The sequence below is a fragment of the Chaetodon trifascialis genome, chromosome 19 (genome assembly GCF_039877785.1).
Source record: "Chaetodon trifascialis isolate fChaTrf1 chromosome 19, fChaTrf1.hap1, whole genome shotgun sequence".
In the NCBI taxonomy this organism is placed as follows: Eukaryota; Metazoa; Chordata; class Actinopteri; order Chaetodontiformes; family Chaetodontidae; genus Chaetodon; species Chaetodon trifascialis.
Window position 1 is genome coordinate 13612437 of NC_092074.1, and position 24312 is coordinate 13636748.

Below are 24312 nucleotides of genomic sequence, written 5' to 3' on the forward strand. Positions count from 1 at the left end.
AGCATGAAATCCACTTCAGTACATATTGTCACAGCATTTGACACAATCAATAAAGACTCCCATGAGAGCAGCAGATTTAATGGTAACATTAACAAAGAAATTGTTATTGCAGCATTTCCTCTTGTGTGTTTTACCAATAATTTTATTGTGCTTGCCTCTTTGTCTGCCTCCCTCCATCCCTCAGTCGTGAATCCTCTTAGAGGTGGATTATGGGACTAAGATGTCCACACTGAGAGGGAGAGAGAGGGAAAGAGTGAAGAAGAGCATGAGGCACACAGAGTGAGAGAGACAGCCATACAGGAAGAGAAGAAGACAGCGAGGAGGAGGAGAAAATGGAGAGAGCCCCTCAGCCTGAAATGGGCCGGGAATGGGGTAGAAGGTGGTCTGCAACTGGGGTGAGTACACCAACATTTCTACAAGTGCACGCACACTTCTGTTCCTCCACAGTCCCTCAGTTTGCTGCATGTTGTCATGCTTTGTGCGCTTACATGTGTGCTATGGAATGAGACGGTTATCTTAAGCTGAGCTGAAGTCAGAACATCAGTTTAAGAGCAGGTGACATGTGCAAGCTTGTGTGTGTGTTTGTGTTTATTGAGTTACCGGTGAACAAACTCCAGTAATGTGATAGCTGAGGGGATCACCGTCCTCCTAATTAATCTCACTTTCCTAAGTTTATGTCCTATTAGTTGCACTGAGACAAAGGTGTGTGACAGTGATACAGAGAAAGAGGACAACCGTGTGCTAAAAGGTGTCTTGTTGGCTTAATGAATTGGACAATTGGAGCATAATGCATTACTTTTCTCTGCTTTTCCTCTTGTAGGAAGAGCCAGCAGAGCCTCACATGGTGAAGCACACACTCCAGTGTCCCACCCCAGCTCTCAAGGCAGGAACAGACTAACTAGGCACCAGGCATGTCTCTCCTGTCCTTAACAAACCCTCCCGGCTGGAGCGTGTGCTCTGCTCTCTGTATCCTCATCGTGTTGCTTCCAGAGACCAAAGCAGACAGCCTGAACACTACCACTCAGAGCAATGGCGGGGGATCCCAGTGTGGGGAGTACACTAACCAGGTAATTACTGTAAACATCCAACAGCACAGCGGTGTGATGTTCTCTGAAGAAGCTGCTGCAGGAGAGACTTTTGTTTCCTCCTTTTTTCTCCAGAGATGTGTCATCTGTCCTCTGCAGGGATCAGAGTCATGGTTCAATTCCAACTAGTGCTGAAAAAGTAATGTCATGAATTTAGTGCTCTGCCATCATTAAACATGCAAGACAGCAGTGGAGGAAAACTCAAATAAAAATACCAAGAACCTAGAAGTACTCATGCTGCAGATGATTTGCCCCTGTGACAGATATATTATTATATATTACATTATTACATAGTTAATACTTTATGTACCAAGTAGCGTTTTACAGATGTATTTGGTCAGGATAAATCAGAGGGGTCTTGAGATAACTGATATGGTCCATCTATATTTTATACATTCCTATATTTGGAATTTCTCTAATATTTACTTTACATTTTTCAGTCATTAAAACATGTTCGTATCATAGCTGGTTGATGATGAGCTAATTCTAACTGCTTTATATACCTTTTGGCTGGTTTAGTCTATATCATACTGTACTTTATAAACTGATCATAGTATGTAAATGTAAATATAAATGGACCAATAATTATAGCTGTCAGAATAATGTATTGGAGTAAAAAGTACAATATTCCTTTTTATTATAATTATTTTTAGTATTTCAATACAATATTGCCAAAAAACATTCTTGTTTATAGATTTGCACGCTGGCCCTATACACACAGAGCTATCAAAGGGATGGCCTCTGCATTATCACAGTATGGCAAAGTCTCTGACAGTTCAGGAATCAATAAAGATATATGTACTGTCCTATCGCCAACTGTCCTATTGCACATGATGAATTGTCAGGAGCAAAAATGTTTGGCAGCTTCACTTGAACAAAGAGTGCACAGCCGTGATGCTACTTCGACACAGTGGTGCTTTGAGCTAAATGCTATTAACAAAACTTACATGCCGACTTTATTGGGGGACATGAACATCTGCACCAAATTTTAATGCAATATGTACAATTTCAGTCAAAATCAAAAATGGTGGAACTACAGAAAAACCAAATGGTGATGATGACCAAAGTCAGTCAGACTCGTCCTGTGAGACACATGAATGTCTGCAAACATGACACTGAAGAGAGAAACAATTTGCTTTGGTTAGACTTTGACTCTGGCAGATTCAATTAAATGTATTCATTTCCAAGAAGAAAGTTAAGAAGTCGTTCTCCATCTGACAGGTGATGGAGGATGGGATGTGTCGGCTGGTGGCCACGCTGCCTCAGCTCGATGAGCAGAAGTGCCCGGATATGTTTCGCTGCACAGACGAGGTGTCCTACTGGCTGCACGAGAACGAGGAGAGGAAACAGCAGATCGTGGCGCTGAAGGAGACCATCTCCGAGCTGCAGGAGGAGCTGAGGAACCACCGGCACCGCATCAAGGTCCTCGAGCTGCAGGTGACATTTCCATATGGACTTAGCAGACCTGGGTCAACTATCAGCAGCAATCCTGTCAACTGCTTTGAGTGCTGGCTTTAGTCTTGCCGGAGCTCTGGATGTTCTGTTTCTTTTTAATTGACTAGACATGTAACAGAACTCACTTTTTTGCTCATTTGGAGAGTAAACTCATTCTGCTCCTCTGAGTCAGCGGCATTAAATCAGACTTTTCAAAGCCAGACTTTTACTAGAATATTTGCTTCTTTCATGTATTTACTCTGCTTGAGGAGATGGTTCAGATGAGACAGAAATATTTGATCAGCCTTGAACATCCTTTGATTTAATATTTACTTTCGGTATTCATTTGAAATGAAGGAGTCAACACTCCTAAAACTGTTCTCTGTGTACTCTGGCTGTTAAAAAATGATGGTTTGCAGTTTGGTGGAGCACTCTGTGATTAAAAACACTCTCCTGTGCTGTATTTCAGTGCAGGAAACACATGACTTTAGCTGCGTAGTGTGCTGCACTCTAACGTCATGCCTGGTCATCAAGCTGGCTTCCCCCCAGCATGTCCTTGACCTTAGTCACTAACAGGATTAGCCTGCTACTCTTCCACGTGTTGCCTCATGCGTCTCAAGCAGTGAGCCTCTGCAGACTATCAGCTGGAGCAGCCAGTGGCCAAAGGTTGATGGTGGAAAGGGCACATGTGTTATGTGTGTTGTACCTGGGGACAAGGCAGGGGGAGACGGCTCAAGGGTTTGAGGTAATGGGAGTTACTGTTATCCTCCATGTCCAGGCTAGGAATAGACCACACAGTGAAGAGACTGCCTTTAAATTTCATAAGAGAGGATTCGCCCTTTCTGTACCGAGTGTGTGCACAGAGATGGACTAGAAAAAATGAAGAGTCAATTGTTGGACAAGTGGCTCAAATCTACAAAGACCCTTTACACCAGTGGTCCCAGAGTGGGTCCCAACACACTCATGGGGTTCCTTAAAGAGGAGATTTAGATTTAGAGGAGTAGCAGATTAAAGTAGCATAAAATGGACATACCCCACTAAAGTATCTCAAAACTGCACTGAAGTAAATAATCATTTCACTACCGCATATGAGCACATAACAGAATGTGAAAAGCAGTGAGAAGCTGTCAGAAGCTGCAGCTGGCAGAGTGCATCAGTGCTGCAACATTTAAAGCAGCCAAGAGAGCGAAATGAAACACAGAGTGAATTCATGTCCGTGTTCATTTTAAAATGTAAGATCATTTTATTTTTAAACAAAACTCAAGAAGCACTTTTGACCATTTAGCATATTCATCGTTTATTCCCTTTTTATTTTAAGTTTAGTGTTATTTGCTAATGTGCACAGCAAAATTGCCAAAAACTGCTACTTTTTTATGAATGAATTATTTCACTAAAACTGATGATGGTTCATGTCTTATATGTTACATATGTTACATTAGTGTTACATGTTTGGCTAGATTCTTAAAATCAGTTCTTAGAATGTATCCATTGTGTCATTTATAGCTGTTGTGCAGATGGGTAATAATCTAACTATTTAAGTATTAGAGTAGTACTCTGATTAAATTATTTTTAGATATTAAGGAATAGATGCTTAAACTTATCCAGGGCATCGCCTAATTTAAATACAGGAGAAAGTTTTCTACCCTAACTACATTACTTTAAATGGCATTAAAGCATTTCTTACACAGATCTTAGTTGTTGCCTGTGCTTTTGTGTGTGTGCATGCTTGTGTATTTACATGTATGCTGTCAGAGTGAAGAGAGGAATCATTTGAATATCTCTTTGGAGCATCGTTTCCATGAGCTGGAGGTTCACTATGCTGAAGCCACCACCCTGCTTCACCTACAGGGCACTCTGATCCTTGACCTCCAGGTATACCCATCAGAAGCACTGTTTCATTTTCAGTGTTTTCAGCATGTAAAAACCTGTGTTCACTGGGTGGTTTTGATAGTTTTCTCTTTTTTTCTGTTCAGAACCAACTCCATAATCTGACCCTCTTGGTGGATAAAGTGAAAAGAAGCCCTGGGTGCTTGATAAACATCGTCCGTCCCAACCCTCTGATGAATGCTCAAGAGGCTCTGCACCCAGGTACACTCCCACAGACACACATGCAAGCTCACATACTGCATTCGGCCAGCAGATGGCGCCAAAGTCCTGCTGTTGATTTACTTCCTCTCACCCTGGCTCACACCTTCTTCCCTCAGAGATCCAGCATGTGAGGAACTGTCCCATAGACTGTGCTTCCATCTACTACAATGGAGTGAGGAGATCAGGCCTCTACAGGGTGGTGCCATCACTGGCTGGCACGCCTGTGGAAGTCTACTGTGATATGGACACAGATGGTAAGTCACACACATGCACACAAAAACAAGCTGGCAAGCATACACTCAGCTTTGTGCTCAGCAGCTGTACTCCTCCTTTGGCCAGATGGGAACAAGTAGATATTAGACATGGCATATGCTTCCCCTTCCAGTATGATGCCTTCTTTTTGCTTCAGGTGGTGGCTGGACTGTGATCCAGAGGCGTGTTGACGGCTCAGTGAGCTTTGATCGCAGCTGGAGGGACTACAGAGACGGTTTCGGTGACCTTCACTCAGAGTTCTGGCTGGGCAACGAACACATACATGACCTGAGCACCCAGGGAGACTACAGCCTCCGCATCCACCTGGAGGACTGGAGCAACAAGCACAAACATGCCCTCTACCAGAGCTTCAGGTTGTTGTCACGCACCAGTGCACAAATGGTTGACAAGCACATGAACTTATTTGCACGTCGCAGCAAAACATGCACACCCAGCTGTATCTCTTGCATAATTTCTACTGTTCGTGTATGTGTGTGTGCAGTGTGGAAGATGAGGAGCATCAGTACCGTCTCCATGTGTCTGGCTTCAGTGGGACAGTGCAGGACTCTTTCAGCTGGTACCACGACAAGCAGGGCTTCAGCACCCCCGACAGTGGCAACATCTGCGCAGAGATCTCCCATGGCGGGTGGTGGTACAACCAGTGCTTCTATGCAAACCTCAATGGAGTCTACTACAGGGTAAGTGTGCACTGGCAGCCCTTCAATTTCATCTTTTAAAGCCATGAGTGTTTACTACTTCCTAACCCTGCAGGGAGGCCATTACACCCCTAAAGGCCGGGGGCCGCTTGGTCCTGATGGGATTGTTTGGTACTCCTGGAAAGACTCTGACTATTACTCCCTACGGAAGGTCAGCATGATGATCCGGCCTCGCAACTTCCGAACCCGTTTGTCACCCTGACCCACTGCACCACCAAGGACACAGGAGCATGTGAGCATCTCACCGGGACAGTCCAGTGGTCTTTTTATTGGCTGAGCTCATCAGTAATGTCAGCTGGGACTGTTTTTTTTTTTTTTTAATGAGTGAACCTCCATAGAAACTTGAACATATCCTGTGTGTGACTGGTACGCTCAAACTAGGGACTCATTTTCTCCTGCATATTCTTGAAGAGGCCACCTTTATACTGTTGAGTTCTTTTTGGGACACAGACTTTTTTCATTCAGTCACAGGAAGTGAGTTCTTCCTTATTTTCTACATATATTTTGTACCTTTTAGTTTGATACCTTGAAACACCCAGCCAAAAAAAAAAAAAAAAAAGGGTATGATGTGTTGACAGAGGAGTGAAGGGACTCACAGTCTCTTCTGACCACTGAGAGGAGGCGCGTGCAGCTGGCAGGCAGATCACGTGACTCTTTATTGAATGCTCGGCGTGTGGTGCGTGTGCTCATTGCATATTTATGATTATTATCCAATATTTTGTTTGAATTTCAGCCAACACTGAATTGTGTGAGCTTTAAATTGAATTTTAACTTTTAATATTATTATGCAAACAAGCCAGGACACAAAAACAATTATATTAGACATAAATCCAAAAATTTTAAGTGCAACTGTCTCACAGTCTAGGGTCAGGCAAATATGTGCTACTTGAGGACTGAGTATACATAAATTCTGTATGAAGTGCAGAATAAACAGCATATGTACAAACTGTGACACTTTCATATAAAGACAACGGTTCAAGTTCTGCAAGAGCATTAAGCTGAGAACTAATATTTGACTGGCAGGTGGAAACAAGAGATAACTCTTATCAGACCGTATTCTGTTTATCTGTGGCATCCAGTATGTGTTACTTGCATTCAAATGACTTCACGCTTGGGTTTCCACTGACCTTTAGCCTGTTGCAGGTTTGTGTCAATATGCTGTAGCAGGCATGTGTTGAGCTGCAGTGAAGTCTGCAGGCCAAAGGACACATAAAAAAGGCTGCAGGTTTGCTCTTCAAGTATAAAATCAGAAAATAAAATGATCGTTTCATTGGCAAGAATTTATGGGTGTAGTATGGGAGGAACTATTAAACGGAACTATTATTGCTACTAGCTCCACTGAAGCCCTAAAACAACTGACAAACATGGGACTGAATGTGCCGTCTGCTGTGTAGGACCTCCTCGCCTGGCTACTTCACGTGGTCTGCACATCCAGCTGCACCTGATGGGGGCCAGAGCTGAATGTGGGGTAAAAGGGCTCTTTCACCTCCTCCACAAACACACTCTTTGACCCTTCGCACAGGCTACCAACTCATTCTCATTCCAGTCCTTCTCTACGCAAGAATCTGCTGAGGCAAATAAGGGCTTTACTGTGAGTAAGTCAGAGAGTGCGTCGTGTGTCCTACACCATGCACAGAACAAGACAAGGTTTCTTTCAAACACACACAAAGACACAAAGTCCTGATGAGTACAAATCATTATTTAATAAATCAAACAGAATTTCTGCTCTTCTTTGAGTTACACTGTATTGCAAATACTTCTATACATAAAATAGTATCTCAATGACAAGAAGCACCTGATAGGTCTGATAGAATATATATGTATATATATCTTTCATGTATCAAGTGATAAGAAAACAAAGAGCGAACAAGATTAGAGACTGATTGAAAACTGTGTGGTGAAAAGCAAAATCAAAACTGCATATATTATATACTCCATGGCTCCATCCCAAACTCCTCTTATAGTACAGATTCTCACATTGGTGTTACACCTTCATATAAAACACCAAAACCTGGTCAAAAAAGGGACAAATATTCTTCAGGAGAGTTGGGACAGAAGAGTCACGTTTGGCACCGCCAGCAGGGAGGTATGAATTCACCAAGGCTTAAAATATCATTCATCACACATTTCGCCTTCTCTCCTGAAATGTAAACTGCAGTGTCATGATATACAGGCCGGGGGCCAACTTAGTCAACCATTACTATTTTCCTCAAAGGGCCAAAGGCACGTGAGCGAGTCAGGAAGGAGGTGGAGCTTCCTGTGAGCCTTTGGGGAAGTGCAGGATGAAAAGGGGGCTATGGACTGCCAGCAGTGGACATACAGAGGACACACACTCTGCCTTTGCCAATTCTTCCAAGCCTAGTTCATAAAGGAACGCTGCACTGAAGATGTAAGGACTCTCTCAAATGTTAACGGGACTAATACGATTAATAAAAGGGGCCTAATGTTGGCAGAGAAAAAGAAAGTAAAGCTCTGGTTTGTTGTCAGTGCTGGATTCAGAAATCAACCCCCCCGCTGCCGTCGCTGACTGACAGAGGGGAGGATGGCTTTGGTTTTCGGTGTCAGTACATCACTGCGCAGCCAGCAGTATTGCAACACGTGTAAATCCTTTCATAACATGGAAAAACAGCAGAGTATTGCTTTAAAATAGGCAGATAAAATGCAAGCACGGGTTTGCAGCCATAGCTGAAAAACTGCATCACGTTAGAGAAACTCTGGGGTTTTGACGCATGCAATGTCACGATTCACAGCCACAGACTGCGACTCTGTGATGCCAACTTCCTGTATTACAAGCTGCGGACCTTGGACAGAGGAAAGGGTGTGTGTATATAGTGTGCCTTGTTCTGCTATCATTGCTGGCCCTAAAGAAAAAGCAAACACTGGTGTCAAAGCCTCTTCAGCTGCTGCACAGTAGTTGTTCACAGCCTTCTGAGAGCAGCGGGCGTGAGCTGGCACTGTTGGCATGAGCAGAAGGAAGGAAGAGATGAGGTAAGAGCGAGAGGAAGACAGAAGTGAAGTTTAAATTAAAGGGAGGGAAAAGAATGCAGTGTAAGCAAGAATATTTGGGTGGCTTAACTCTCCTCGTCTTGTAGTGCGAGACTGAAGGTCGTTGCTTTCACATTGTAGTGAACTGACTGTGTGCTTGCCTCAGTTTCTCAGCAATCTGTCGATGCAGAAGGAGAAAAACTCGCATGAGTACAAAAGCAGAGGACGGTCATGTGATGGTTGAGTATCTAAGCGCTGTGCGACTGCTCCCCAGGTAATAAGGCAACGAAAAGGACAGACCGCAATTTACTGTGACAGAGGGTTGATAAAAATGCCTTTACCGTCTCGTAAAACTTGACTTGCTCCTCCAAGTACAACTGCATGATCCTGTTGTAGTCATAGATGCGGTTGCTATGAAAGTGGTTCATCTCAGCTGTGGGAGACAAAGGTGGTGGTGGTGGGGGGGGGGCGTGTGAAACAGATATCACACTAAAATAAAGTCAACACTTGTTTCTGAGTGAGTGTGTTACCTTGTAAAGAGTAAGACATGGTGCTAACTCGTTTAGCCATGGTGACTTTGTCCTGAGGGGTAATTTTACCGGTGGCCACCAGCTTGTCAGCCTCCTTCACCTTGTCTATGGCTGCCTGTGACAATTAAACAACGCAATGAACAACACAGGAGGTCTCAGTCACGCTGTATGAAGACAAAACACTGTTTGGCTCATCTGCATCCAGATAAGGTGAAGGAGTTTAAAAAGAAGCTAAACGAAAACCTGACATTCACAATATTTTGTCTCTTCTGGAGTCTGGTCTCAGCAACTGCTAGCTAGTTTCTAAACTGATTTACTAATCGAGTTGGACTAATAAGACTTCAGGAACGTCTTCAGGAAACATCAGTACTGGTGACAAATCGAATGCCATCAATGTAAACAGGAACTCACTGTAGCAGGATTAGCTAGGACACAACATCGTAGTACAACAGCTTTAGTGCCAAATGATTAAACTTAGCTGTTGATGTTGACAGTCTTTATTTATAAATGCACACATAGAGAAATGTATGTGTGGTTATTAGTTAGTGCAGTTTAGCGTTTTACTCACGTGCCGGGTCAAATATGTTCAATATGTCACATTATCTTTGCTTTGCTTAAGAGGGGACTAAAGGGTCACATGTGTAAGGTGTACATATCCTCTATGTATTAACTGGTTTGTGTGGTGTGACCCCTTTAAATTAGTAATGCATAAATCTCCACTCGGTAAAAGCTTTACAATTAGGCTAGAACAGCAACTTCAAGACTATTTCCTGATGTACCTTATGGACTCCAATGGTGTCTGGGAAGCATCCGAGAAGACCTTTATATTCATTGTTGGTCTCTATGAGGGAGTGGAGGTCTTTCTTGGGCTGTACAGGGAGCAAAGACAGAAACGTAAAAGATAACGCAACCTAAACTTGGAACAAAGTTAAATTCGAGACAGGAAATAACACAGTGATTGGAAAGTGATAAGAGAGAATTCATGGAAACATGACATCACGGGAGCAACTTTTCAAGGTTTGATTTTAACAGCAGCATAATTGAAACAGAAGAAAAACTCAAGTTAATAATAGTGCAGATTCTCATGAAGAGACACGGATTCAGCTGAGCATCACTAAACAAAGAGTTGCTGTAGCACTACAAACAACTGGTACAGTAATTAAGGAGGCAATAATATTTAGCTGATACGGTATATCCACATATCCTGCAGATCATCTGATATTTATAATAGCCACCATTCTTCCCTTACGCCTAAATGTATCCATAGAAAGCTTATGGTTGATGCAACAGATATACTGCTTTGTTTTAGACTCCTAAGATGCACCCATGTGCAGACAGTGGCTCTCATATCACTCTACCATTACCATTCACAGTCATCGCTACACTGAAGCCAAGGACGCTACTGACAAAAAGTGTCTGGAGCAGCACGAGCTTACCAGACGAATCCTCCCTCTGGAAGCTGCCAGGATATCAAAAAAGGCCAAAGTTTGATTTTATTACAAATTGCAAATCAACACGAGCTTCAGGAAACACAAGAGGAAAGTTTTCCTGTAGCTTCTTCCTCCACAGATACAGACTTCGCGAGCAGGACGCCGGGTTAAAGGGCTCATTAAAACACCACAACTGGGACGTAAACACTGACTGCAGGAAGGAAATGTTCACAGACATGGTGAGATATTATTATTACTGTCAGAGTGAACGCACAACAATGTGGTTGATAAACGGGTCTAAAAATAAGACCTTTGAAAAAAAAAACTGTGTAGCATATCCAACACTCCTGCAAGGACCTTTGCTGCATGTTGAGGCAGTGATATTAGGGGCCTCCACAGTATTTTCTACAGCTAAAAATGTGCTCTTCCAAAAACACTGCGAGTACCTAATTACTCAGATAGTTTGTGTTGTAGAGTAGAGTAGGTAGGTAGGTAGAGTACTCGCTCCGGATGAAGGGAAGGCTGGGAGAGAGGGCGCACCCGCTGGACAACGAGGGTTCATGACATTTTGTGGCGAGGAAACATCTCGGTAAGAGCCATTGTGGAGATCGGTTCAAAGAGAACTTTTTGTGTTGCACTACATGTCCCGCCTCTCCTTCACTGTGATTGGACAGCCAAGTGATGGTGACGAGTGCAGCGTTTTAACCAAAGTTGAACATTTTTCTTGGCCACCACGAAAAAAAATAGACATTACTGTAAAGACGCTGCGCTCCCCTTGCAAACAATTAAAAGACACAGGCCCCCTCACAGTATGTTGCACCAGGCTGGTACCCACCTGCTCGGCCACCATCTGAGCGATCTCCTCATATGTCTTTCCTGCTGCTGTCATGGCATCGGTCAGGGTTGACTCGCCTACAGCAGGAGAGCGATTAAAGCATTTTATCACTGTGTTTATTAGCAGTATCTGTGTGTCACTTTGTTTCAAAACAGATATCCACATAACGAATGACTGTGTAGTTCATTGCATCTACTTCAGCTACTACAATCATGAATACATGTGTGTTTTGAACTCCCTCAAAATAACTTCTGATGTCATATCTGTATTCATTGCTGTACCTTGGTATCCGCTGCTGGTGAAGACGGAGGAGAGGTTTTGAAAGGCTTTGCCAATTCTCTGATACTCCTTTGGCAAAGCTGTGGAGGAAACATGAGACATGAACACAAGCGCTCGCACACTGTGTGAATAAATACTTCTTGAGTTGACAAAATACTCGACATAATAAAGCATTCTTTGATACAAACAGTTATTACAGCACTAAGTGAAGGTGTGGCCTGCGTGTGGTAAAACATCATTTAGCTTCAGTACGTACGGCCTGTGCATCTCTTCCAGTGCTCGTGGCCCACGGTGAGGATTTCCTTTACCCCGTCATCCATGGCTTTGGTAAACCTGCTGAACTGCTCACATTTCTGTTCCCTGTCACACAGCAAACCACAAGCAGGTGAACAAACAGCTACTGGCCGCATGATTAATGCCTCTGCTTTCTGAGCCAGGCTCTTCTCTCCCCAGTTTAGAGTAGTTCCATTAAACTCACACTTCCACAGGATCCAGGTCCGCAGCTTCAGGCTCTATTGTGGTGAAGATCATCACTCCCACCGTCTCGTCTTTCTCTGCTTTTCTCTTCCCCGTCTTCCAGTCCTGCATCAATGAATCACTCATTTTAATTAAGCAATAATAAAACTCCCCAACCTGAGCCTCAGTAAGTACAAATCATCTTTACTATATACAGCTGTTGAAGAATAAATCAAATGTGCTTTTCATCAAATGGCTGATTTTAGCAATAAAAGCAGGACCTATCAATCCTTCAGTGACACAATATTAAAAGCACACATTATCCAAAAGCTCAAGGGAGAAGAAGTGGAGGAGGAGGAGCGCACCTTCTCATCCTTGTAGGTGAGGAAAGTCTGGAATACTTCACTGCTGGAAATAATTGGGTGCCTGCACATCCTGGTCATCCAGCCCTGCAACCGCTCCATACGCATCTTAATAAACTCTTCCTCAAATCGCCCTGGAGTGAACGACAGGATGCACAGAGTAGATTCATTTTTCATGTTGCAGCAGCGTTTGATTTTTTTTTTGCATCTTCACACCTGTTGGTCACAGAGTTGGGTGCTTACCTGTCACCTGCTTGTCTGGTAAAGAGGGGATGGGGATGGCTGACCCGAATTTGTCTAGCAGCCTCTCGTACAGCCAATCAAAGTGCTTGTATCTGTGATTGACGGGTCGGTTTGTGGTCTGCAACCCAATAATATGGTGTTATAGACATTGGGACACAACTCCAGCTCGGTTCATTCCTCAGTTAAAAATATCAACAATATAAAATTGCTCCTGAATACTTACACTGGGTGTGATTTGGTACTCGATGTAGCTCTTGAGGCCGTACATCTTTGAGCCTTTCTTGGGATCAGCCACCACACATTCTAGCTGAGTCTCTGGGTAAGACCACACCGGACCAACTTCTCCCACCTGAGCAGAAAACAACGCTGCATCATATGGCATACAAACATGGGTTCACACAAGCAAAGGGAGGAAACCATGTAAAACCACGCTGCGATACTACGACATTTAACATCTGCAAAAATCTAGAGGTAACCTACATAGATTGGCAGCTTCTCTTTGCCCTTAGCAGGCTGCTTGCATAGGAGGTAGAGCTCTGGACCAGACTTGGAGAACCCAGGAAACCTGTTAAAAGAGAGAAGACTTCTTAACTCTGCCTCTCTAGAGAGAGCTTTCTGAGTGGTTGTGGCCATTTATCAACCACAACTATCAAATTACTTCATCATTGTCACAATCATTAAAGGCTTCCTGTGGTTTTCGACTTCTAGTAGCGTTTTAGATTTCCTTATGTGAGGTGAAACACATCCTCGCCATTGCTTTCACACACAGGTTATACTGATGTTCCAAGATATGCAACAATGTGCCATCAAATGCAGGAAAGAATAAGCAAAGTAAACAATGATATTACTCTTGCAGGTTTTAAATTGGGAAAAAACACCTTTGAAAATGTTCAATGAGGAAGGAAATGCATTCAGCATGTTTATTTGACCTCAAGGAGACACACTGTAACACCACAGGGTGCCTTTTACAGTTTATGTAATCATGATTATAAAATATACTCAGCTTTAAAGTATAGCTTGGTCCAAACAAAGACAATTCACCATGTTGTTGTTGTTGTCCGTGAAATTGTGGGAGTGTACTGCCTTATTGTCTTACTTGTTGAGGGAGATTTTCATTGAAGCGTGAGCTCCTCCTCTCTGTATCGCTCCACTGTCTCCAGATTCTGACTCGGCGTAACCTCCAGTAGACTTCATGTCATCCCACTCATCATCCCACTCGTCATCCTCTGCTCCTGAGGGCAGATAGAGACACACATGGTTGTGATTGAAATCACAGACAGAGAAAGTCCATGTTCCGTTCTTTAATAACCTTCTGTGCAACATGTTAATGTACAGGCAAACTGTAGAAGATGAGTGAGAATTCACAGCTGCTGGGGAAGATTCGCTGATACAAATTCTGCTCTATTATATTGATAAAACACCAGCAGGGATGGACATTAAAAGCATTTAATAAAAAGTGTTTGTTAAGTCAATTCTTAAGTCAGACTGATATCATCTAAAGTAGATAATAATGGAGGAGTCTGACTCTGTAGTCCTAAATGCTGATTCGGAGGAGATTTTTCCTGCAGTAACAGATGCAGTTGCACTAGCTTGAGGGAACGCAGCACTCGCTATAAACTACCAGAAACATTCCATTCCTGTAATTTAATGGCGTGCACTGGCAGCAAATGTGTTGAGCATGCACAGAGCACTGCCGCCCATGCTAGAAACAAATGAGTCGCAAAGAGCAAACTTGCAAAATCATCTCCTGCATCTGTAAGTACAGAACAACATGATTCTCTCAACATGAGGCTTGAAAGCACACAGATGCAGTTTGTAGGCTGTGAGGCAGAAGCAGATACTTGGCCTGAAGCAATGAATGAAACTATTTCCACATACACAACAGGCAGGTTAGGAAATCATAAGTGTGTTGCTGCATCTGCCCGACGAAGCCACAATGCAATGACTGCACAGTTGGCCAAAAGTGAGTGAAGAGAATCAGATTTTCTAACATTTGTGTTACCAAATACAGAGAGATGTCAGAGAAAACAGCATGTTAAGTTGGCAAAACTACAAAACACATCATTAAGTTAAAGCTAGCTGGTGAGATATCTGCTTAGCCTTAGCTGAAGCTAAACATTAAATATACTTTCTACGTGTTTCCGGTTGCTGAAACCTGTTCTGTAGCTTAATACTGTATGTTGCATGTATCAAATGTACAATATAATCCTGTCACACATCACAATAACGTGCAAATATAGTGTTAATATCGAGATGCAGAGTGAAAGCCTCACACACATGCTTTTAAGACTCATTCCCTAAAACTATTTGCTGGAGCCTGTCTTCATGAGCACTTATTGCCAGTCCACACAGAAAATGAGGCGTCCACCGGGCGATGCATGCGATACCTGTGTAATCAATAAGGTAAGGATACGGGTAGATGTCTTTGGCAAGAGAGAAAGAAAGGAAAAGTCTGTTAATTCCTCTCGTTGACATTTATTCCCCCCAGTTCTCTTTCTACAATAACAACTGGAGAATTTAAAAAACAGGTCAAGTAATTTGTCCTTCTGAGTCATGCGTGAGGCTAACTTTTCCACAGTCTGGCAAAAACAGATCATGACTCGATCGTCCTGTCCACATGCTGGACCATCTGTTTGGAGGGACTGGCCAGGGACGGAGCAGAAGCACAAATCACTGCAAATCTGGAAGGCCGTGGGTGAAATATTAATAATAAATGCTGGATCAAACTACCTGGAGTTCCACATTAGAGGGTTTGCTATATATTCTGAAGGTATATCTCTTTAAGTATCAGCTTAAGGAGAAGGAGAGGAGACCATATTCTGACCTGAGTATTTTATTTTCTATTATGTAAGTCCCATCTGGAACTCTGAGGAGGTTTATTTCAAGTATATTTTGCCAGGACAACTTGGCCAATATTTCATTATGAGAAACATGGGTTTTGTAATCTTCAGGGCGAACATAAAATGTTGGTTTCGATCAAGATGTTTACGACAGTTGCAGCTAATCTTATTGTTGTCACACACTCAGGATGTCCTCCATTTTTCACCCAAACAGAGACCTCTTACCACTGAATGTGTAGCATCTACATGTGTGAGAATGCAGAACCAAGCATCCCAACAGAAACGCGATTCACAAGCCACATAATCTAACTGCTAATATGAGTTTGCTTAATTGGATTAATGGATGAATTACGCTCAAACCTCCAGAGGTCTGAGCAGGAAGTCTTTCCAGAACAACCCCAGCCATATATATCGACCACACTTACAGCTTAAACAGCAAATTATCTGCAAACAGTGAGCTCAACTGTTCAGCCACATAATGATGCCAGGAGCTAAAAACAGTGTGTGACCTTCGCGTGCCTGCAACAACATTAAGACATCACAGCGTAGAGCCTCTGTCATCTGTTTTTAGCACAACATTTTTTGTATTATCATATGGCACTTCAGAAATCTGGTATTCAAATAAACTTCTATGGTCCTGTTAAACAACATACGGTAAACAAATACAATAACTTGAAAGCAGAAGCACTCAGCAGCACAGACTTCATTTCCTAATTTAAATCGTCCTGAGGTTTTGAATAGCAGCAGTGAGAAGTGCAAGTACAACCACAAGAATGAAACTAAGAATTTCTAAATAACAGGCACTGATTGTACTGTACTGTCACACTAAGTTCCCAAAATCAATTATGGCTGCTAACTGAAAAGCTTTTTCTTACCTGGACCCTGGTAAGCCTGAGGATGGCCCTGTGATACGGAGCTCCAGGGGTCCGCAGCAGTCTTCCCAGTCTGGGTGCCCTCTGGATTGGACGCCCAGTTGTTTGTGGAGCCCCCCGAGGGGTCCGCGTTCCACACCGACCAGGGATCATTACCATTACTAGCCTGGAAGAGACGGAGAGTGAAGATGTGAGGTAGAGACATGAAACAGCGAGTGTGGAGCGGAGAGAGAGAAGAGGCCATCCAGTCTGTTTAATGAGAAGCTGACAGGCGTGTTAGAATAACATGCTTTTCCAAATACATGATGCAGACCTGGCGCCTAACCGGGAATCTGTTCAGACAAATCAACTCGACTCTGACAGTGTAGTAAATGCTGCTCAACATATGCAGTAACAGCAAACATCCGAAAAAAAACAAAAAACACATGCTTACAATAATGAGTGGACACAAACACAAACAAACATTACTGGTCTTAAATCCATACTGTTTTGTTTTTTTTTGAGTACTTACAAACTGAAAGTGCAGCTACATGCCATGCTTGCAAGGCAGATCTCATGTGTAGACTCCTATGAAAACTTGTGGGCATGGGCATGCAATAGAGTGTACGTGTGCCCTTTGTAACTTGCTGTTAGCTTAATGCTAACCAGCGTCACTGAATACACCACATAATGCAAAAAAGACATACAGGAAAATACTGTAAATGAACCAGTAGATTCACAGAAACTTGCTGCAAAGACATCGGCACAATGAACACAGCAGTGCACAAGAAACAGCGTCTTCCAGCACCTTCATATACAGACAGTGTTTACAACAACAGTCAGTAAAAATGTCATTGAGAAAAATTTTACGATTATTTGTGAGATTCTGATCATCATCTGGATGTTTGTACTCTGGTCTGATGATTCATCGTGTGATTAGTCAATTACGTGTGATAAACGAACATCTTTGTCTTTGATCTTCAAGCTTTTGAAGTCTCACTGTGGTGCTGATTCACGCAGTCGAAATAAAGGGTGTGGGAGTCGATTGGTGACATGTGAGCGTGCACGTGTGAACGGAGGTGAACGGAGAGGGTGAGATCATGCTGTCTGCAGGCAGTAGGAGTAGGAGGGGGATTTGTAGGCTTGGGGCAGAGAACGGGTGAGGGTGGAGGCCTCGGTTTCATGCAACTGGCCTCATCCACCAACCCCCCCGAAGTGATGGTTACCTCATCAGGGGACGAAAGGTAGGGGGAAACTGGGGTGTCGGGGGTGTCCGGCGGGGGCGGACTTACGCCTCCCGCATCCACCTTGAGGGGAAAAGAAGGTGACATCATCACAAAGCGCCGGCAGTGAAGGCTCACACTCAGCAGGGGATGGGTTAAGGTGATGTTGGATATACATGTGTGTGTGAGTGGGTGAAAAGAGACAGCATGAGGGATGATGGCTGACACATTTCCTGCTCTGACTCAAACACTTACTGTGCCCAAATTTCTACTGATCCAGCAGTACGCTCACATTCGTGGAACTTCCTGCCTGCTAACGACAGAAGATTTCGCTGCACTCGATTTCCTCTTGACTCTGTTTTGCTCGAGCTGAAGCCTGCGCCGGTTATAAATGACACGACCACGGTGGATATCTTCCACTGCAGCTGCTCTCACTTCTGCATCTCTCGGGTTCACACATGCTGCACGAACGTCAGTAAAACTCTGTCATCGCTCACTTCTGCTTTTGGCTTTTTCTTTAACATCACCGCGTCACACGTACTTTGGAGTGGGGGAACGGGAACATGGCAGACGCGTTGTTCTTGGTACTCCTGCAGGTGTTTACGGTTACTTCCCCAGCACCAGTTTGGGCTGCTGAATTTAAAGAACTTATGGTTGTATATTAACTTACTGTACTGACTAAAGGTCAGTAAACTGCTAACAAACAGGCATCTGATGTGAAACACACACCTTCATTAGCTGAGTGCATTACCTGGTTTTGTGCAGGTGCTGATTGAGGAGCGTAGGCATCAAAGATGGACAGGTCTGAAGACGCAACATTTCCTAAACTAGGGGTAGGTGCTGTTGTTCCTGCTCCTGGGAACGATGGAAACTGCTTACCGAGCTACACATGAAAGAATAAAAGACAAAGGGAGAGACAGAAAACAGTCGTATTAAGAGAACACATCCAGATATCCCAGCGTGATTTAATGGTGCATTCTTCTGTGGTAATGTGATCGTGTCTCCTTGGTATTCCCTGGCTTTGCAAACTGGCTTTTTAACATTCTCCATTTATCTATCTTAAGTGTTGATAGCACTGGCCGGTGACTCTTAAATTTACACTTTTAAATCTGCTTTAAAACTTCTCAATATGAGGACATACACATAATCCTTAATGCTATTTTTTTTTTATAGCTGAGCACCTTGTTTTTGCAGATCTTATTTTTGCCAGTAGAGTGCACTAAAATTGAAAGCAGTTGCATGAGAAACATGTGTCCTGGTGTTTTTCATTCAATATTACATAAGCTGCAAGTGCAATGGTCATCAGTGAGTTTTTATGACTTGGAAATCAAATCAAAACTGTCTGGGGGCAGCTGGAGGCAACTTAAGGTCAGACAAACACCCACAAGCAGATGGAGACGATCAACCTCTCTTGTACACAGAGACGCTAGTTTGTTAGCTGCTGCAGCAACTGTTGTTTAGAGCGACGCTGAACTGTTGGAACAGACTTCACTGACTATACTTTTAATCAAACTCTGGGTCTCTTTCTGAATGTCTTCAGAGTGAATCACATCCTCATGATGAAGTCAGAGTTTCTGGATCAAACTGGACACACACACACCCACACACACACAGACACACACAGACACACACACAAACACCCTCATCAGCAAAACCCTGAAGGAGGCGCATCCTGTTGTGATTTTAGTTTCAAGGCAGCGCCACAGTCTGCAGTGACTGCCGAAACATATCGCTGTCAGTGAAGACAAATATCTAGCTGATAGAGGCACTGAGAGGGTGAAAAGTTAAATATTTGGTTGTACTTTGATATAGACAGTGCATCTTGACCTCGAGGCCGATGGTCTGCGGGGTAATGTGATCGTCACCATAAACTCAGTGACTGTCTTACCTCGATGTAATCTTCTGGCACAAGTCCAACATCTCCTCTGGAGTTCTGTGCTTCAATCCAGCCGCCTCCAATATTCTGAAACACAGCGAGACCCAAGACAGCATGTTAGCACTGATGTCCAGGACTGCAGAGAGAAGGTGTCTGCTCCATATGCACACTAACTGCTTTGCTGTTTTTTGCTCTTTTACTGGTGCTACTGTAAATTGGAATTTCCCCTTGCGGGACAAATAAAGGTATACTGAACTGAATTGAATTAACAACCAGGCAACTGAGGAGAAAAACACATTAAAAGGAGAATGTATTTGAATGCATTGCAGAAACCTGATTAAACCCACATTGGTTATCAGATTTCTCCTCTTGTTTCTACAGTATTTTTACATGATGCTGCAAAAAAAAAATCAATAAATAAAATAAAAAAATCGAGCATTTGGATGATAGTGAGAGGATGGTAAAAATAAGAGAGCCAACTGTTTTTTGTTACTGTGTGCAAATTAGTTCTCCATGGAAACCCAGTTAAATAGACATTAAAAAAAGCAATACTGGTTCTAAGTATGTCCATTTAATTGATTTGTAACCATGCAGTGCAATCAGCTCTTCCATCACACGAACTGCTAAATTTCTCTGCAAACCATTAAATAAGAATTCAGTAAAACTACAACCCTCTGCAAGCACAGTGCATTCTCCAATCACATGAGCAGCCCACACTACTGCCAACACTACCGCACTGTCTGAGCCAAATTATATTATATCATTGGAATAAATATATTTCAGATTGTTATGATATTCTAGCAAACAGTAGCCGAAAGCAAAGCCCACAGTTTCTATGTTCTTCTGCTGGTTCTTGCTAGCTGTTGCCATGTGGGGTGCAGGTTGACTGAGCAGCTAACAGAGGAGTTTCAATTTATTTCCATTCGTTCTTGTTAAATGGGTTTTCAGCGATGCCTGCTTATAATATGATAAAAGGTTTGCTTCTATCTGCATTTGACAGAAACACAGGCTGAGCAAACAAGCCCTGTAGTTCCTCTGTATTCTAATGTATTTCTACCCTTAATATTTCTGTGATTTGCATCTCTAAGCAGTGTTACTGTAACTGTGCTCCTCTTCATTAGTTAATGAAGTTAAGAAAAGCATTCACAAGTCATTTAAGAATTGAGGTCAGAGCAAACAGCTGACAACAACCAGGTTACTCAAGTATCTGTAAACACACTGAAATCTCCCCGGACAAATTCCTCCTCAGTGTATTTAGTGCTGAAAAAAGATTCTGTTTCCCTCATACAGTAGGTCCTGATTGGCTTTAGACCGACGTTGATTAGAAAACTATGTAGGTCAGCACACAGTGAGTGACCTTTGAACCACTGGCGACTGGCTGTAATGACATCATGTTTGCTCCAAGTCTTTTTTTCCCCTTTCATCCTTCCTTCCTCTGTGTGAGTTCATGGCACTTTTTTATGGACAACCTGAGATCATGTGAGTTTTGGACTGTTAGTTTTCGAAGCTGAGGCTTTTTTTAGACAGAAAACAGCACCATTTAAAAATCTACCTTTTAGAAAAAAGATATAATCGTAGTAGGGCTGAACAATTAATCGAGATTATATCAAAATCACAGTATGGCCACGTGCAACATTCAAATCACAGGACCAATTGGGATCAGATTCATTCTGAATAATGCAAACCTCATCAATCCAAATACAAAAAAAAATGGAGCCTGAGATGGAGAGATCCTGCACAGAGCTGGTAGAGATTTACCTGATTGGTGATGGTGACCGTCTCGCCTTCTTTCACCGTCAACTCGTTGTTTCCGGGCTCAGCAGTGAAGTCATACAAAACTTTTGCCTGAACACAATCGAGAACAAAAACACACAAGCCTTGCTGCATGATCCACGGACACGTTCGTGAGACAAGACACACGTGCACACACATTCTCATGTGCACATACACACACAATAGCACCCTCAGTGTTATAAGTCTTATGGAGGGATATCAGTGCACGGTGAAACTGGCCAAACTAGTTCTTCTGGGTATTATGCTGACTCTTAACTAGGCACCAGTATCAAGTAAAAACAAGGCCAGAACCATCAGCTTACTTGGTTCAGTTTAACACAGGAGCAGTTATTCTGACCCACATCTACAAATCTGCCCCCCCCCCCGCCCCCTAAGGCACACACACACACACACACACACACACACACACACACACACACACACACACACACACACACATACATACATACAAATACACACAACACTGAAAGGCAGTAGAGTGAAAACTATTCTATATATGACTTCACCTTTCACAGTTCACTTCATGGCTGGTTTTTATTTGACTATCCAAATTCACTTGGATTGTCTGTTCTTATCAGCACGTCACGTGTTATCAAAACAGCGGCCAACTAACTATCTAACTAACTTGTTCATTAACCAGTGAGATGGAATGCAAGGTTTTCTTGTCCTTCCCTGAACAGAGATCTATTTTAGCGTTACCTCCCAGGAGGCAAGGAAGCTGGGGGACGATTTCAAACAGGAACTCGTGAATGTTTCTGGCCACAGCCTCTGCTCTGCTGGCTCAGATGTTATTTTTACGTAGTGAAAGCATTTTGTTTCTCTTGTGAAGTCAGCCAGGGCCAAGATGATCTACACCTTCCTCGATTGATGGCATGGTGTGGTGTGATCTGTCGTCTGCAGGAGGAGGAGTGGGGGGGGGGTTGTCTGTGGCCACCTGAATTTTGACTTTTGTGCACCAATGAGCATGATTTTGTGACATTAAAACAAGTCTGGAGGTCAATCATGGTCCAACACAGGGCCGCAACTACGATTATCTTCACTGTTGAATATTTCCTCGATTAATCGATTAGTTATTTGGTCTACAAAACGCCAGAAAAGTGTGATCAGTTTCTCAAAGCTGAAGAAGACTTGATCAAATCCTCAAATCAAATCCTCTTTAGTCCACAACCCAAAGACATTCAGTATACCGTAACAGTTGACAAGTAATTGATTAATCACTGCAGCTCTAATCCAGTATGGAAACTTAAAACCTCCAGTACGCATACACCGAGAACGCAGTTTCCAGTAAAGTAGGAGACATCTTGCGTGAAGCAGTGAAACATCTGACACGAACAATGTTTGCATATTCATAGATTCTGTATGTTTCAAAGACGGAGGAGGCGTGAAGGTAATTTTAAGAAAACATGTTTTTGTGTGTGGAAAAACCATGTCACACAAAAACTGGTATTGCAAACAGAATATTTTTACATGTCATAAAAACATGTTTGGAGGGGGATGTTAAACTTAAACGTGTAGGAATCTGGAAACACAAACACAAAATTAAATCACAATAAGCCTGAGACCCACCCACCTATTTCCTGTTACTATAATGGTAGTACTCATAGTTTGCTAGTAGCAATAAATACTACAGTAACTCATATTAAAACTATATGTATTAATAATGATTATTAATGAAGACAATTACTCGTGCACACCGTACTGTAGCAGCGAGCCGTGAACACTACATTTCCCAGCATTCCGCGGAGGTAGAGCTGACCCGCACTGGGAAAGGTAGTAAAATGTCACAAGACACTTTCTTAATGAGACACATTTTCCATGTACAAAACGAAAACACTCGTGTGACATTTACTGAATACGAATGACTTATAAGCGTCCGTAAAACGTCTCTGAAGCAGAGTATTAAATGTTTTTGACTCTTAATGTGAAGCTTTTCGAGCGAAGTGTTCACTGTGAACTTAACGTTACTGCGAGAGACTCTGAACTCCGTCCGAGCTCCTACAACCATAACCCGCATTATTCACAAAACAACAGCTGTCAGTGGAAACTGCTAGAGGTTAAACACCCAAGTAGACGTTAAATCGGCCTAGAAAAGCTGTGTGACTTACCTTTACCGCCATTGTAGAAGCATTGATCAATCATTACAAAAACAGGCCCTGCGGTTTTCAGGATTTCCAATCCTCAGCTGGACATTTCCCCCCGCTGCTTTTCCACTAAAAGCGAAGAAAACTCGGTAATAACTCCTCCCGCTGTAGAGCCGCCGAGCAGCGCACTTTAACACATCACTAAAAACGGTTTGCCACTTAAAAGCTGAAAAAAACAAACACACAAACAAACACAGCAGGAAAAGACTCTGCTCAAAAGAGGCGGTGGGAACAGACTAGCTCCAGTGCGACTGTAAGTTTGCGGCGCGTGAAGAGCCGCTGACAGCGCGGAGGGAGTGACCTCATCCGCGGGGAGAAACCGGAAAGGTAGGCTCGGTCCGGTACGGCCCTCCAAGACCTGACGAGTTATGGAGAAAAATAACATGGACTCAGAAACTTAATAATAAAAACTTAACTTAATAATAAAAAAAACGTAATAATAAAAAAAGTAAGAAAAAAAACCCCGCAATTAGGAAGTAATTTACTATTAACTAATCAATTTAATAAACCAGGAAAAAACACAGCTAGAAAACAGTTAATTATGATGATAATTACTGAAACAATAGCAGCAGTCAAGTCAAGCAATCAGTGCAAATATGCCTTGTCAAACAATATCAGTTTAACGAAACAAAAAAGTTTCACTTAAAATCCTAATCTTAAGATTTTTTTTTTTTTTTTTTAACTTTAATTAATCTCCTAATTATTTCTTTGATGGTTTGTCGGATGTTTTTCAAAGTACATAAACTACGGTCAGCGCGAGTTTTCGTCCACATTAGGCTTATTTGGTTTTATTTTGATGCCAAACAATAGTTAAAATGCCGGTGTATTATTCTAATTACAAGGCAGCTTCTGTGGTGTGTTTACTGACAACGTTGTTAACAACTGGCTGAAG

At 42.7% G+C, this 24312-nt stretch overlaps 2 protein-coding genes across 2 annotated transcripts; one reads left to right on the forward strand and one right to left on the reverse strand.

Annotated features, from left to right (window-relative positions):
• Window positions 1–259: 259 nt before the first annotated feature.
• On the forward strand, window positions 260–6513 carry LOC139347642 (angiopoietin-related protein 7). Its single transcript, XM_070987373.1, has 9 exons — window positions 260–395; window positions 821–1067; window positions 2307–2522; window positions 4272–4391; window positions 4493–4607; window positions 4724–4861; window positions 5017–5233; window positions 5362–5557; window positions 5631–6513. The coding sequence occupies exons 2-9, from the start codon at window positions 912–914 to the stop codon at window positions 5775–5777; spliced, it is 1305 nt and encodes a 434-aa protein (XP_070843474.1). The 5' UTR covers window positions 260–395; window positions 821–911; the 3' UTR covers window positions 5778–6513.
• Window positions 6514–7259: 746 nt separating this feature from the next.
• snx9b (sorting nexin 9b) lies at window positions 7260–23697 on the reverse strand. Its single transcript, XM_070986924.1, has 18 exons — window positions 23385–23697; window positions 21244–21330; window positions 19498–19572; window positions 18361–18492; window positions 16411–16573; window positions 13792–13927; window positions 13176–13260; window positions 12919–13044; window positions 12696–12813; window positions 12456–12586; window positions 12113–12216; window positions 11891–11994; window positions 11637–11714; window positions 11356–11432; window positions 9870–9959; window positions 9091–9205; window positions 8902–8993; window positions 7260–8738 (listed from the first exon to the last, which is right to left on the reverse strand). Exons 1-18 carry the CDS (start codon window positions 23394–23396, stop codon window positions 8691–8693), a joined length of 1773 nt encoding a protein of 590 aa, XP_070843025.1. The 5' UTR covers window positions 23397–23697; the 3' UTR covers window positions 7260–8690.
• Window positions 23698–24312: the final 615 nt, after the last annotated feature.

Excerpts from the sequence above, each read along its gene's own strand:
- snx9b (XM_070986924.1), bottom strand. Across the intron at positions 19,573-21,243 it reads CGGTCACCATCACCAATCAG|AATATTGGAGGCGGCTGGAT; the intron begins GTAAATCTCTAC and ends GCTGTGTTTCAG. Across the intron at positions 16,574-18,360 it reads CAGCACCTGCACAAAACCAG|GCTAGTAATGGTAATGATCC; the intron begins GTAATGCACTCA and ends CGTCTCTTCCAG.
- LOC139347642 (XM_070987373.1), top strand. The coding sequence starts at position 912 with ATGTCTCTCCTGTCCTTAACAAACCCTCCCGGCTGGAGCGTGTGCTCT. Across the intron at positions 4,392-4,492 it reads CTCTGATCCTTGACCTCCAG|AACCAACTCCATAATCTGAC; the intron begins GTATACCCATCA and ends TTTTCTGTTCAG. Across the intron at positions 4,608-4,723 it reads TCAAGAGGCTCTGCACCCAG|AGATCCAGCATGTGAGGAAC; the intron begins GTACACTCCCAC and ends TTCTTCCCTCAG.